Source organism: Miniopterus natalensis, chromosome 4, assembly GCF_054644295.1.
Source record: "Miniopterus natalensis isolate mMinNat1 chromosome 4, mMinNat1.hap1, whole genome shotgun sequence".
In the NCBI taxonomy this organism is placed as follows: Eukaryota; Metazoa; Chordata; class Mammalia; order Chiroptera; family Miniopteridae; genus Miniopterus; species Miniopterus natalensis.
In genome coordinates, this window is record NC_142084.1 from 92,002,684 (window position 1) to 92,018,090 (window position 15,407).

General features: G+C 49.3%; 1 protein-coding gene across 1 annotated transcript in view; it reads left to right on the top strand.

The window, feature by feature from the left end:
• Positions 1–14,807, top strand: part of WWC1 (WW and C2 domain containing 1) — a 113,701-nt gene extending 98,894 nt beyond the window's left edge. Inside the window, exons 18-23 of the mRNA XM_087816192.1 lie at positions 5,252–5,360; positions 6,552–6,716; positions 8,177–8,269; positions 10,489–10,722; positions 13,012–13,133; positions 14,046–14,807. Coding sequence (XP_087672318.1) covers positions 5,252–5,360; positions 6,552–6,716; positions 8,177–8,269; positions 10,489–10,722; positions 13,012–13,133; positions 14,046–14,112 — 790 coding nt within the window. The 3' untranslated portion in view covers positions 14,113–14,807. The remainder of the gene's footprint in view (positions 1–5,251; positions 5,361–6,551; positions 6,717–8,176; positions 8,270–10,488; positions 10,723–13,011; positions 13,134–14,045) is intronic.
• Positions 14,808–15,407: the final 600 nt, after the last annotated feature.

The following is a 15,407-nucleotide window of genomic DNA, read 5'->3' on the forward strand; positions in this document are numbered from 1 at the left end:
AAACCAAACTCCCTGTGGAACCAGCATCCGACTCAGGGAGCAGGGCACTCGGTACCAGCACCTGGGCAGCCCACACCTCAGGGACAGCCCCTGTTAGGCAAGCCACCCATACCTGTGCGACTGAGCCTCCCCTGAAGAATGGGGGCATGACACCGATCGCAGAGGGTTGTCGGGACTGCCAGAAGGAAAAGCCACGAATGGAAAAAGGCTCACAGCAGACAGTCGATGGCAGGAATTATGGTTAGGAAAAGAAGGAACGCTGCGAGCTCTCAGCTCGAAGGGACAGGGCAGATGCCGTCCTGGGAGGACCACAGCCTGTGAGTCTTGCCACTTGGGAGGAAGTCTCGTTGGGCTTTCGGCATGTGCTCTGAATTCAGACCCACAGGGCTCGGGAGTGTCTCTGAGCCAACTTCCTGTGGCGTCCTAGATCTGGGGCAGGCCTGAGTATCAGTGAGTTTTAAAGCTCTCTGGGTGATTCTAATGTGCAACCTGGGTTGAGAGCCATGGCTCTCAGCCTCCCCTTTTCTCATCTGTAAAATACATATTTTAGCCCTGGCTGATGTGGTTCAGTGGTAGAGCGTTGGCCCTCTCAGCAAAGGGTCCTGGGTTTGATTCCCGGTCAAGGGTCTGTACCTGGGTTGCAGGTTTGTTCCCCACCCCAGTGGGAGTGCATGCGTGCGGGAGGCAACTAATCTATGTGTCTATCTCACATCAATGTTCTCTCTCTCCCCCCCTTCCTCCCCCTTCCTCTCTCTCAAAAAATCAATGGGAAAAATATCCTCAGGTAATCATTAACAAAAAAATAAAATACAAATTTTAAAAATAGCCATTATACATAGGTATTTTGTAGACTCAGTACAATTATGCATGATAAACGTGGAACACAGAACCTGACCCACAGGAGGCACTCAATAACTCTTCTGTGTTTTTCTATTACAGCCCCAAATTATACATTTGACCTCAGGAGGAGTCTTTCCTTAATACCTTTTACTCCAGAGGTCAGCAGATGTTTTCTGGAAAGGGCCAGGTCATAAATGTCTGCTTTATGGGCCATGCAGAATCTGCTGGGTCTGTTCAACTTGCGGCCTTAGTGTGAAAACAGCCGGAGACAGCACGCCCCGCACGCCGGCCATCCTGTCCCTGACACTGAAACTCCAGTGATGGACACTGAAATTTGAATTTCACATAATGTGCACACCATGAAATAACATTCTTTTGATTTTTTTTTTTTAGCCACTTAAAACTATAAAAAGCATTCATAGCTTCGACTGTTGAAAACAGGCTGAATTGGGCCATTGGGCTGACCCCTCCCTTAGCCTCCTTTACTGTTCTTCCATGTAAGGAAGGGTATGGCAAGGTTCCTGAATTTTTATATGTTCATTTGATTGTTTTAGGGTTCTCTCTAAATTGCCTCAATTCCTCTCTCCCTCCTCCCTCTCTCCCTCCCTCCCGGCCCCCTCCCCTCCCCTCCCCCTCCCTCCCCCCTCCCTCCCAACCCTCCCCTCTCCTTCCCTCTCTCTCTCCCTCCCTCCTAGTCCTCCCCTCTCCCTCCTCCCTCTCTCCCCCACCTCTCTGTCTCCATCTTTTTTCCCCTCCCTCTCTCCCTTTCTCTAGCACACTGCCGGGGTTGGGCTGGGATCCACACAGGGAAGGGTCTGATGCCGGAAACAGGCCTAGGACCCGTCCTCCAAAACCCTGGCACAAGATCACTGATTTTCCCCAAATTCCAAGCTTGTGCTGAGACTTTTCACGCCATTGCCTAGCAACCACCTTCTGTTCTTTCTCCCTTTGTGGCCCCTCTCTCCCCTCCCCTGGCATTCAGACTTCCCTAGACACTGACTTGCAAAGAGGGCTGCGAATCCCCAAGCTGCTCCATTGGGGTAAATCCATCTGTGGCCCCCTCCTCCAGGCTGCAGGCTTCTTGGGGTCCTGGAATGCTAACTCGCCTGGCTGTGCCCGCTCAGTTCTGGCGTCTCAGCTCTGGGCTCATGTGCCGAGGCCTCCAAAAGACTGGCCCTCTGTTCTCATTTACATTCCTCCTCCAGCACCCAAGGTCCAGGGTGCCATTGTCACGCCCTCCGTTGTTTTGGTTTTGGGTTTTTTGGGTAGGTTTCTTTAGTGCATATAATCAGAAGACTGGATTTTTTTTTTTTAAAGGTTCAAAAGCAAAACAAAACTCTAAAAGTATTCAACAATATAGGAGACTATAATCATAAACAACATGGGAGTGACAGTCCTTGTGTTGGCCTCCTTGGGAATGTGTGTGTGTTTGTCTAGGGCAGATGCTGAGAAGCAGCCTTGCAGAATAGCTCTCAAACGAGACTAAATCCAACTGCAGTACTTAGTCAAGGATATGTACATGTTTTGTTTTAGCAGATTCTGGTAAATTGACTTCAGAGTATAAATCACCTGCTCTAATTTACTTCCCACAGGGATTAGCCTATCCCCCGCCTTCACTAGCCCTTGAGATGATCATATATATATATATATATATATATATATATATATATATATGTGCTCCAAAGGGTAAAAAGATGTGTATTTTAATTATTTTTCTCTTTACAATTGAGGGGGTTTTTCCTTTCTGGAAGTATTTAGATCAGATTCATAGTCAAAAAGAGGTTTCTATAATAGTTGAGCGCTTAGTGGACTTGGACAAACCTGGCTGGAAAACCAGGCTTCACCACTTAGCAGCCCGTGACACCGGACAGGGGTTCCCGACACTCTGATCCTTGGCTTTTCAGTCCATAAAATGGAGACAGTCATTGCTGGGCGCACTGTTGTAAGGCCTTAGTATAGCACCTGGAGCTTATTAAGCCTCAGTAAGTGCTGGTTAATGTGGCGTCTGCGAAATTCTTGGGGAGGTGCTTCTGGCATGTTCCCATGTATAATGGCTCTTTTATAAGGAGACAGACAGGCTGCGGGTAAGAAGGAGGGAGAGCCCCTGGCCTTGCAGCTCCTTTCTAAGTGCGGTCGAGGTCTTCATCGTAGGGCTGGGGGTGGAGATCCAAGGCCTGTTCTCCGCACTGGGAAAATCCCGAGGGAGAGTTTATGTTTATCCACAGCCTCACGGAGCCAGCTAACTAGATGTCAGATTTTCTGCTTTTGGCTGGAATTCCTCCCGCTCAGTGTGGTAACGCTGTCTCGTGCTGATCAGAAGCCTGGCGGTTATGTATGTCTTTGAGAAGGAAAGATGGGAATCGAGATAAATTACTAATTAACAAATGCAGGCCATTTGTCACACCAACTCCTTCCAACCGTGGAGCCCAGGGGGAAAGGATAATTTTGAAGAGCATCACCAAAACTAAAGTCTCTTCAGAAATGATGCTGGAACCATGGAATATCCGTATAGAAAAAATAAACTTAGGGCATGATGTACAAAAATTAAATCTGAAGTGGATCGTGAGGCTAAACATAAAATCTGAAACTATACAACTCCTAAAAGAAAATAGAGGGGAATTTTTTTTTGCAGCTTTCGGGTAGGCAGAGATTTCTTAGCACAAACCATTAAAAAATTGATAAATTGGACTTTATCACCATCAAAAGCTTCTGTTCTTTGGAAAACACCATTTTAGAAGATAAAAAGTCAAGCAACAGACTTGGGGAAAATATTTGCAAAGGATTTATACCCAAAATATATAATGAACTCTTACATCTCAATAATAAACGGACAACCTAGTTTTTAAATGGGCTAAAGATTCTAACAGATGCTTTGCAAAAGACAAATATATGGATGGTCAATAAATGCATGAAACGATTTGCTCAGTGGGAAAGTGCAGATTAAAAACCACAATGAGCTGTGGGTACACACCCAGTAGAATGACTAAATTTAAAGACTGACAATTCCAAGTCTAGACGAGGAGCTGGAATTCTCATAACATTGCTAGTGGGAATGTCAAGTGGCATAACCACGTTGGAAAACCAGTTTGTCAGTCTCTCAATAGGATAAACTCATACTTACTGTATGACCCAGCAGTTCCATTCAGGTATATAGCTGTTCTGGTCTGAATTGTGTCCCTTGCAGAATTCATATTTTGAAGCCCTGATTCCAGACCTCAGAATGTGACTGTATTTGGAGATAGGGCCTTTATTTATTTATTTATTAAATATCTTTATTGATTTCAGAGAGAGGAAGGGAGAGGGAGAGAGAGATAGAAACATCAATGATGAAAGAGTCATTGATCGGCTGCCTCCTGCACACCCCCGACTGGGGATGGGGCCCACAACCCAGGCATGTGCCCTGACCGGGAATCGAACCCCGATCGCCTGGATCCTAGGTCGATGCTCAACCGCTGAGCCACACCTGGCCGGGCTGGAGATAGGGCCTTCAAAAGATGATTAAGTTAACATGAGGTTGTTAAAGGGACCGTGGGCCCTAATCCTATATGACTGGTATCTTTGTGAAAAGAGGAAATTTGGACACAGAGGGAGACCCCCCGCAAGGATGGGTACACAGAGGGAAGGCCATGTGAGGACACAGCAAGAAGGTAGCTGTCTTCAAGCCACAGGGAGGGGCTCAGAGAAAACCAAACCTGCCCACACTTTGTTGGACTTTTAGCCTCCAGACCTGCAAGAGATAAATTTCTGTTATTTTAAGCCAGTGGTATTGTTAGAGCAGCTCTGGCAAACTAACACAATATCCGGAAACCTATATCTACGTGAATGTCTGTAGAAGCTTTATTTACAGTTGCTAAAAAATAGTAACAGCCCAGATGTTCATTACTGCTGAATAGCTAAACAAATTGTAGTCTATCCATCCAATGGACTATTACTCGGCCATAAAAAAGAGTGAACTATTGATACAATCACCAATATGGATGAATCTCAGAAACATTATGCTGAGAGACTGAAGCCAGAGACCAAAAAGCGCTACTGCCTGATTCCATTTATATGAAATGCTAGAAAACTCAGATTTCATCTCTAGTGACAGATCGCTCATCAGTGCTGGGCTGGAGGTGGGGGAAATTAACTGAGAAAGGGGATGAGGGAATCTTTTGGGGTAATGGAATGGTCTATATCATTGTAGTGGTAACACAGGGGAATTATATTGGTCAAAACTTACCAAACTTTACACCATAAATGCATTTTGCTATATGTAAATTATACCTCCCTAAAATTCATTATCCCCCTCCCCCACAAAAATGTCCTGTATCCTGAAAGGTTTTGGAAGCCCTGCCCTGGGTGCATTTAAAGGCATGCGAGCAGATGAGAGTAGTCTCTGGGGAGTAACCAAAGTTCTTTGTCATCACAGGAGGTTTGAGGAGGAGACCAGTGACACCGAGGCAGCAGCAGAGGGGGGAGAGGAGGACCTTTTTGCTGAGAAATCCTCACCAGATACAGACGAGTGCCCAGCGTTAAAGGTAGGGATGGCCAGGGAGGTGGGAAGGGCTGTCTTGGGGAAAATAGCCCTCAGTCCTTGAGCCCAAGCAGCCGCAAAAGGTTCACGGTTATGTCTTATCCTCCAGCATCAGGGGACCAGCCCTCGGAATGAAGTGACCTGCAGGTGTACAGTAGTGTCCCTGCCTGTAATTGGGCTCATTTTGGTGACAGTAAACCAGGAGAGGCTGGTGCGCCCCTTCCTCTTTCCTGCTGTCTACCGTTTCCCTGTTTCTCTGAACAGACCTTTGCTATGGGTTCAAATGCTGCTCTGCTCCTCTTAGCTGGGTCCTGGGCAGATGACTTCATCCCTCTGAAGCCTTCATTTCACTGTCTCTAAACTGGACACAATAGCACTCCCCTTGCAGACAGGTTCTAAGGTTTTGGAGAAATGTGTTTCTTCATTTGGGTCTGCCCAAAGCGCAGTAGGAGAAGGGAGACCGATGGTCAAGTTCCCTCGCCCCTGCTTCCTGCTGCACTAGGGTCACATGTCCTATCAGCGTTCACTCTCCACAGAGGTCTCTGTCCTTCCCACCTGCAGGCAGGGCTCCTTGGAATAGAGCACCCATTGCGCTGAGCAGGGCACTGCCCAGAATCCATGGCTGCCTCCTAACTGCTCCACACCAAGGGGAGAGCGTTTTGCAGTTTCTCCAGCCAAGGGGGCCCCTTTTTCAAAATTACACAAAGGCGCTGTTAGGGCTAATGGAGGCCCTGCCTTTCCGCGTTTTTTGTTTGCTCAACTTTTACTGGTGGCCACCTTGAAAACAGAAAACCTGGTCACCTAGTTTAAGAAATGAGGTTTGCTGGTTGCCTGCATAATTCCAAGAAAACATGGGCAGGTAGGTCTTGGCTGGGGCAGTGGAGGCCTTGGGTGTGGCTTTGACAAAATGTTTGTGGCACATGAGTCTTGAGGGTGTAAAGTCCAGGCCATCATGCTTAAGGTACCTCTGCTGCTCACGTGAGCTTGTTTGGGGACTAAAGATGCTCCCACTAGCCCCACAGGTGTCGTGGAGGAACAGGGCCTGGCACTCGGGGCCCTGGGCGCCGCCCTGGCTGGGCAGGGTTGGGGCTGAGGAAGCTCCCAGCTGTCTGTGGGAGCAACTGGGGAGTCTTCCCCATGAGCCTTGGGGTGGGCGGCTGAAACTCTGGTCTCAAAGCTGTGGCTTCTTCCTCAGGTGGACAAAGAGACCAACACGGAGACCCCGTCCCTGTCCCCCACAGTGGTGCGGCCCAAGGACCGCCGGGTGGGCACGCCCTCCCCAGGGCCATTTCTTCGAGGAAGCACCATCATCCGCTCCAAGACCTTCTCCCCCGGTCCCCAGAGCCAGTACGTGTGCCGGGTAAGCAGACGTGTGGCCCTTGCCCCCTCCCAGAGCACCTGTTTCCCGCGGGATAGCCCTTCGCCTCAACAGTTCTGGGTGCAAATCCCGATCACTCTCATGGTGTCAGGTATCTTTGGGCAAGTTAACTTCTGAGCCTGTTTCCTCCTGTGGAGTTAATGGGCTGACTTCATAGGGTTAAGGATTGACTTAGATAAAGGATGGGAAAGTCCCAGCCACCAGTACCTGGCCAATACTATTATAATTCCAACCACATCCCCCCTCCTCCATGTTCATAATCAATTATGACTTAAGGATCAGCTGTCCTGATACATATTAATAAAAAGTGTCTTCATCTCTCTGATCTCCTCTCCCCTCCCCTCTCATTAGGATTGTTTGAGGATAGACTGAACCTCTCAGTAAAGTACATGGCACATAGTAGGTGCTCTGTCCACATGGCTGTAATTGTTCTTGTTGCCCTAGTTCTGGTTCTGGTTGAGACTGCCTAGCACAGTAGTTGTTTCATTGGTTATGTCCCTGGGGTTACTGTGTTCATCAACATAGCAGGACTATTAATATCATGACCACTAATAATTATTAATAACCACAAAAACGATGTAACAGCTTCTCAGGAAAGACCTGCAGCAATGAGCTGACAGCTGGCAGAACAAATAGGCTCTATAGCATCTGTGGCAATCTCACCGACTTTGAAATAAGACTCGAAAAGGAAGCCCCCTCCCCGCATATCCTGGGATGTGCTGTCATCCCAGCCTCCCTCTCCGGTCCCCCCGTAGAAAAGCATCCACCTGATCTGTGGCCATGGATGGGGAATGGCCCTTTCTGGGGTGGGTACAAATAACAGAATGATTGAAGGAATTCTGAGGTGGGGAGAGCTGTGACCTGCACAGCTCTGACAAGCCCGTCTGCCCCAACTTCTCCAAGGACGCTGTCCCTGAGGTTTTGCTTTGGGGTTGCTTTTTAAAATATACCTATCTATCTTGACAGTGGCTCCATTTGAGCCATAAAGACAAGCTCTGTGGGCGACAGGGAGGGGTTGATGCGAATGGGCCTTAGCCTGTAGGTCCAGGGGGCAGCATATCCTGGAGTCACGCTGTCTGACGTCAGCCCTACTGTACTGCTACCAACTCACCTACCCTTGGCCAGTCCTCAGTTTCTCCTCCTTGGTCAAGTGGGGATCCTCATGTCCCACGGGGTTGCCAGAAGAACTAGATGAGATATTGTGCACATAGGAGGCAGCAGCGTGCGTTGTGCAGAGAACATGCTCGGCGAACATCTGCCTGGGAAGGAAAGGGTGGTCAGATGGTACCTGCCTCCTGCAGGCCCCAGGGAACAGGAACTCTGAGTGTTTGCACAGGGGAGAGAGCACCAGGCCAAGTGGGGGAAACCACCACCCTCCTGACCCCAGCGTGCCTTCCGAAGGCGCTCGGACCTTCATTAACTTCCGTGGCTTTTTCTTACAGCTGAACCGGAGTGACAGTGACAGCTCCACACTGTCGAAGAAGCCACCTTTTGTTCGAAACTCCCTGGAGCGGCGCAGCGTCCGGATGAAGCGGGTAAGACGGACCCTCGAAGCCGTTTGTGAGCTGCTGTGCGCTCGCCCCCCCAGGCCCACGCCCGCCCGTGCCTGACCCTTTCTCCTCCGCAGCGCGCGTGGAGCAGGTCGCCCTCGCGAGATCGCGATGGTTTTTGCGAATGGAGGTTTGTGAACTGTAAGGCCTGAGTAGGCCCTGGGGAAGGTTCCACATTTCCCTCAGGTCCTCTGACTGTGCCCAAGGAACAGGAGAATCCAGAGGCTGGGCCGGGGCCCCGGTTGCTGCCGTCCTTCCACGCACTGCCCGAGCTGTGCCTCTGTCTGCTTCAGGCAAGGTTCAAAGATTGGACATCAGTCAGAGCAAAGCAAAACATCTTCATTTCTTGCTCCGAGACCTTGAGCAACATAGATCTTCAGCTGGATTTCCTGACCCTGCTCATTTATAAGTACAGACTAGACATTGGCCACCTTAGACGAGCCTTCTAGAACTTCTGCATTTTGTATTCCTGAAAGTCTACTCATGCAAGTATAAGTGAGGATAGGTCCCATAGTAACAGCTTACATAGCATTTCTCAAGTCCCTTTACTGGCCATTGTATTTGTTTCCTGTTGCCCCATAACAAATTACTACAAACTTACCAACTTAAAACAGTACATTGTCTCACAGTTCCTGCAGGTTAGGAGGTCAGCACGGGTTAGCTGGATCCTCTGCTCAGGGTCTCCCCAGGCTGAAATCTAGGTGTTGACTCATCTGGAATTTTGACTAGGGAGAGATCCACATCCCGGCCCCATTGGGGTGTTGACAGGATTTATTTCCTTGCATTTTCTTGCTAGCTGCAGGCCTGGAGCTATTCACAGCTCACAGAGGTCATTTTCAGTCCTTGCCATATGGACGTCTCCATAACATATATTGCTTCTTTAAGGCTAGCACATCTCCAGGAAGGGCCAGTTCATCTTCTAAGAGCTCACCTGATTAGGTCAGGCCCATCCAGGATTATTAAAGTCAGCTGATTAGTTACCTAATCATAGGAGTGATATCCCGCCCACACTGAAGGGGCAGGCGTTATACCGGGTGTGTATGTAGGGAGGCCAGCTTAGAACCCAGCCTCCCACAGTCATTCAGTCATTCTTTTCTAATCAGTACTGAGTTTTGCTAGGAGGAGAGTTAATGATTCTGTTACTCAGGATCTTATGCGTGCAGATAACTAAAGAACTCAAACGTAGCTTGAAAATGAAAAGAGGTAATTTATTGGCTCATTTAACGGAAACTCCAGGATATTGGACTAGTCTCAGACATGGATTGATCCAGGAGTCCTCAAGCCTCAGCCCCCCTCTCATGGCACTGTTCCCTCCAGAGAGCTCAATTCTTCTTCTATTTTTTTTTTTTCTTTTTAGCTTAATTCTTAACCAGGGTCGCCCCATGTGATGGTGAAGATGACCATGATCAATTCTAGGTTAATATCTTGCTGGCTTAATCTCTATGTAAAGACATTGCCTTTTCCCCCAGTAGCTCGGCAAAGGTACCAGAATTGAGTTTTATTGGCTGGGCTCAGATAACATACTCACCCCTGAAGCAATCACTGTGGTTCTGATTTGTCAGGTTCAGGTCACCTTCCTATCCCCAAAGCCCCACCCAAACCCTATAGGTTGAGCGTGGAGGAGGCCTGGATCCCCAAGGGAAGATGTTTAGTCCTGTAAGCCTGGGGAAGTAGGTGCTGGAACACCAAGTCAAGAAGACAGGACTTCAGCTCTCAAGGGGGAGCAGACTTGCATTGAGGGAACAACTCGAGAGCAGGATAGAGACCAGAATGCAGAGTGAGAATGTAAATGTGGAGGTCACAGAGCTGGGATCCCAGCACTGTGTGAAGAGTGAGTGATGGGGCCTGGAGCCAACTGCCTGGGGCGGAATCTCCGCTTTATCACTTAAAATGTGTGACTTCACCTCTGGGAGCCGCCTCTGTGCAGCAATAACAGCTGTGACCTCAGAGGGTTGTGCAGATGAACTGAGGTCATGCAGTAAAGTGCCCAGCACCATGCCTGGGACATAAAAATGCTCAATAAACTTGAGATGTATAGAATGGGAGAAATCAAGACAGGCTTGGGGGAGGGCAGTGTTGAAGGATCGGAAGCCTGCTCATGAACAAAGGAGGGTATTTGAGGTTCCAAGGAGGGGGTCATGTGGGCTCAGTCGTCCCGGCTGGGTGCTGGGCAGTCAAAGCCACCCCCACCCCCACCCCCACAGCCTTCATCCTTCAAATCCCTGCGCAACGAGCGCCTGATGCGCACCTCGCTGGACCTCGAGTTAGACCTGCAGGCCACCAGGACCTGGCACAGCCAGCTGACTCAGGAGATCTCGGTGCTGAAGGAGCTCAAGGAGCAGCTCGAACAAGCCAAGAGCCACGGGGAAAAGGAGCTGCCGCAGTGGCTGCGGGAGGACGAGCGCTTCCGCCTGCTGCTGAGGCTGCTGGAGCGGCAGGTGAGCGCCACGCGGCCGTGGGCGTGTGGTGGGGCCGCCCTTGGCGACGGCCCGCTGCTTCGAGGAAAACAGACCTGAGCTTGGACTGGGTCATACAGTCCCGAGACCCACTGCGAGAGTTCCCCGGGGCCCCGCATTCGCATCAGCAAAGGGATCCAGGAGTCACTTTGCCCAGTAAATGTTGTCAGCTCTTGACCTGGCGGTCAGGCCCCTTTTGCTGCATGTCCTTGTAGATGTGTGTGCAGGCCCTTATTATTCACACGTTTATTCATTTGTGCAGCCCTTTATCAAACCAATGCACCTCATTTGTGCTGGGGCACACTAACAGTGAATCTAGAGCAGTGACCAACCTGGTGGTCCCTTGGGGCAGGTGTCCAAAGCAGAGAGGAGCCGAGCAGACCACAGCTGGGCTTGGGAGTAAGATGCTGGGAACACAAACCTGCTGCTTCTTTGCTCTCCTGTAGTGAGTTTGAGGGAAAGGCAGGAGCATGCAGTGAGTTCTATTAGGGTAGTGCTGTTTTGGGGGGACCTCCCAGAGACAACTTTAATGGGGCCACACCTAGAGGGCAGGAGGGCAAGGGAACTCCTAGGACAGGGGAGGTTGGAGAGGGGGCTTGTGCATCAAGATGATGACACTTAGCAGCATCGTGAGGAGTCTCTAGGTCAGAGAGCTCCAGAGCAGCAGCACTTTGGGGTCCTTGATAGCCCCAGGGTGTGTCTTATCTAAGACCAGCAGGTGATGGGTGGAGCTTCACAGAGTATGCATAGCAGGCAGGTTCTAAATGGTTTAAAAATCTGCTTGTTTGAGCTACATTTAAACCAATTGGATGGGTAAAAATTTGAATTTGGCACCAGCGGGCTTTGGAGCTGACAGGTCACAGACTACCATGAAAAAGTAAGCAACACTGGGCCAATAAACAGAAGCCATCTTTGACTCGTTTTTATAATACCCGCCACTCCCGCATTGCCACCCATGGCAGGAATGACAGACCTTTGCTAGTTCTGTCTGCACACAGCCAGACAGTGCAAAGAGCATCGTGAAGAGGGTGCCTGCCTGGATTGATGGAAGGGCCATCAGCTAAAGTCCCAGCTCTTGATGAAGGTGGTGATGCCTTAGAGTAGGAACTTCATGCTAGACTTAGGTCAAGACGAGTGTGGAGCCCAGCCGAGCGTGGCTCAGAGGTTGAGCATTGACCTAGGATCCAGGAGATCGAGGTTTGATTCCCGGTCAGGGCACATGCCCGGGTTGCGGGCTCGATCTCCAGCGGGGGGCGTGCAGGAGGCAGCCGATCAATGACTCTGATCATTGATGTTTCTCTCTCTCTCTCCTTTCCTCTCTCTGAAATCAATAAAGATATATTGAAAAAAAAAAAAAAAAGACTAGTGTGGAAGCTTCTAATTCACAGGCAATTCAGAAAGTCCAGAAATGTCTCTTTCTAGTTTATTACTTATGCCCCGTATACTTAAAACAGGGATTTAATAAGAACATTAAAGGAAAATAGAAAGTTAGAGAAAGTTTTTTAACTTAATTGTAGTTGTCTATTACATTTACCTTTGCACTTCCCAGTAGCCGAGGCAAAAAGAGGTCAGAAAATAAGTGTATATATGGGGCCTACTTTAAGAAAATACAAACTGAGAAAAACAGACCTTTCAAATAGTAAATTATAGTACATCCATGACTATCTGTATATAATGACCTACTAACGAGCCATTTAAACAACGGCTTCATTGACCAAAATTCTGTCTCTGTGCCATGTTGTCAAGTATCTAGTACATGGATATTTTAGGACTCTCAGTGGTTTGTTCTCAAAAGTACTTACACAGTTTTGCATCAAGAGGAAGAAGTGTAATGTACCTAAGGCCTTGAGCACACGGCATCACTTGGAATTGGGTTTTTACCACATCTTAGTTGTTTGACATTAAAGAAATTTCTTAACATGTCTGAGCCTCAGTTTCCTGGGCTGTCAAATAGAGGTAATTATAAAATCTACCTTAGGTGGCCCTGAGGACTAGATGAAGTAGCATCTCACCAGACAGCTTGACCTCCTGACCTCCAGCAGGTGCACACAGGTGTTTAGTTCCTTGGCTCCGAATACTTGGCCACTGCCACAGATGATGGGACCACTTTCCCTCATCATTTGGAATAAAGGGGATGCCTGTTGTGTGACCTGCAGACCTTTTGACTACAATAAACTCCTCATTTGTGCTAGAGAGTTCTCCTTCGCCGGCCCATTCCTGGAGCCCAAAGCACTCTCTAGAACCTTACGGCTTCGCTTGCTTTGCCTGCAGATGGACCGCGCAGAGCACAAGGGCGAGCTTCAGACAGACAAGATGATGCGGGCCGCCGCCAAGGATGTGCACAGGCTCCGAGGCCAGAGCTGTAAGGAGCCCCCCGAAGTGCAGTCTTTCAGGTAAGCGGTGGGTTCCCGGCCAGCCCACGCACTTTTCCCTTTCACACCCCGCTTGCCCAGCCTCAGCCCCCTGCTCAGGCTCCCTGCTCCGTGGTCCCTTCCCTCGCAGAGCGCCAGCTCCCTGTCGCAGATGCTCAGCCCCTGCCAAGCCGTCCCCGGCAGCCTGACTCGGCGCCGCTTCCCCTGGCTGTCTTTCTCATCCCCAACGGCTCGAGCTAATCTGTTAGATCCTCTGGTTTAATGAATGAGCCACCTGCTCCAGCCTTTCCTCTCGGCGTTTCCATCACCCGTAATTGCGGAGGGTTGGCTGAGTGATTAATAAGCTGGGGCGACGGTTGCCGGCCGGGCTCAGCCTGCCGCCTGCCGGGATCTCGGGGAGGCGCTTTCTGGCTGTACTGCACCCGGGCGTCCCCTGGGAGGGCCTCCAGTGCCAGCTGTCCGGCCTCCCATCCTCACAGGGCCTGGCGTTTAGACTTGTGATGTCCTCCCAGCTGAGGCTAAAAAACATTTAAAATGTACTGCAATTTGTAGGACCGTGTTTGGACATCTCAGTTTTAACCAGCTGGGGATCTAAAACAAACACTAGACATGGCCCAAAGGCCCTTGTAAACTCAGGCGCCTGATTTAAACTAAAGGTCCCTCGGGTCCTGCTAATGTCGCTCAAGCAGTGGTTCTAAACCAGGAATGATTTGGGCCCCGTGGGGGCGTTTGGCAATTCGGGGACACTTCTGGTTGTCACAACTGGAAGGAGGGATGTCAGGGAGCTGAGGGCGGTGTCTAGGGGGCAGAGGCCGGAATCTGCCACACGTCCTGCCATGCACGGGACAGCGCTGCCGCAAAGAATGACCCTGCCCGTGAATCTGTAAAGCAAGGGTGGAAACTCCTGCTCTGAGGGGATGGCCTCTGTTACAGGGAGAAGATGGCATTTTTCACCCGGCCTCGGATGAATATCCCGACCCTCTCTGCAGACGACGTCTAATCACCAGAAAAGTATTTCCTTTGTTCCATGGACCATGCTGTGAACAGAGACTGTGGCTAACGTTATTTATGTGGTGTTATATGAAGGTACCGAGTCACACGTCCTCTAGCGCTCCTGTTGGTTTGAAGATGAAGATTTTTTAGTTTGGGTTCTATTATTATTAAAAAAAAAAAAAAAATACAAAAACAAAAAAACCAGCATTAAAATGACAAGATTGTATAGTTTGTATATTTAGGAATGTATTTTTGAGAAAGAAGATTTAAATGAACTAAAGCAGTGTCCCGGTTGCTGCTCTTCTTAAAATAAAATTGTTTAGACTTTTTTTTTTTTTTTTGTACAGCTCTACCTTCTAGAGGTTTCACTGCAATAAGTAAGTCATGTTCTAGGGACAGTGATCCTAAAAGGACGCCCCGCACATATCACGGCACAGCTGACCTTTCCTACTTAACATATTTTGTACAATATTTTAAAAATGCACAGCCACCATGTGGGGGGATCTGGGGTGCGTCTGTGAATCTTCACGAGCTGTGACGTGTTTTTACGTGGCCGCCTGAGGTGGAGCGGACAGCGTGGAGCTGGCCACAGGCTGCCCACGCTGGTCTCAGATGCCCAGTGAAGCCACTGAAGTGAGTGAGGGAGGGCTGTGGAGAACTTTGCATTTTCTCTCCATCAATAAAGTGGCCTTTCTGAACGAATGTCCTCTCTCTCTTTTTCCCTCCACCCCACCCCTTGCCTCCCCTGTGTTGCCCTGATTTTTGACTCTCCCCTTCCCAGTCACTTCCTTCCACCCATCCCCTGTCCAGTCCAGGTGATGTTTTCTTTGGTTTGGTTTGGTTTTTTGCCCACCCCTCAACTCATTTGCCCATGAAATGAAACTGACTGTTGCAGACGGTCAGAAGTCAGTCGTTAACAAACAAGCGGCAATCTCTCTTCCTCCTGCCTTGCTCTGACACTATCCTGTGCAACATATCCACATATGTTGCACCACCAGCTACATCAGAATCACTTGGGCAAGCTTGTTAAAAATAACACACTCCTGGCCCTGGCTGGTGTCGCTCAGTGGTTAGAGCGTCAGCCTGCGCACCGAAGGGTTGCTGGTTCTATTCCTGGTCAAGGGCAGGCACCTGGGTTGCAGGTATGTGTCTCTCTCACACTGATGTTTCTCTCTCTCTCTCTCTCCCGTTCCCCCTCTCCTTTCCACTCTTTCTAAAAATCAATAAAAAAATATCCTTGGGTGAGAATTAACAAAACAACAGCACAAAGAAATACACATTCCTGGACCCTTGCCCAACCCA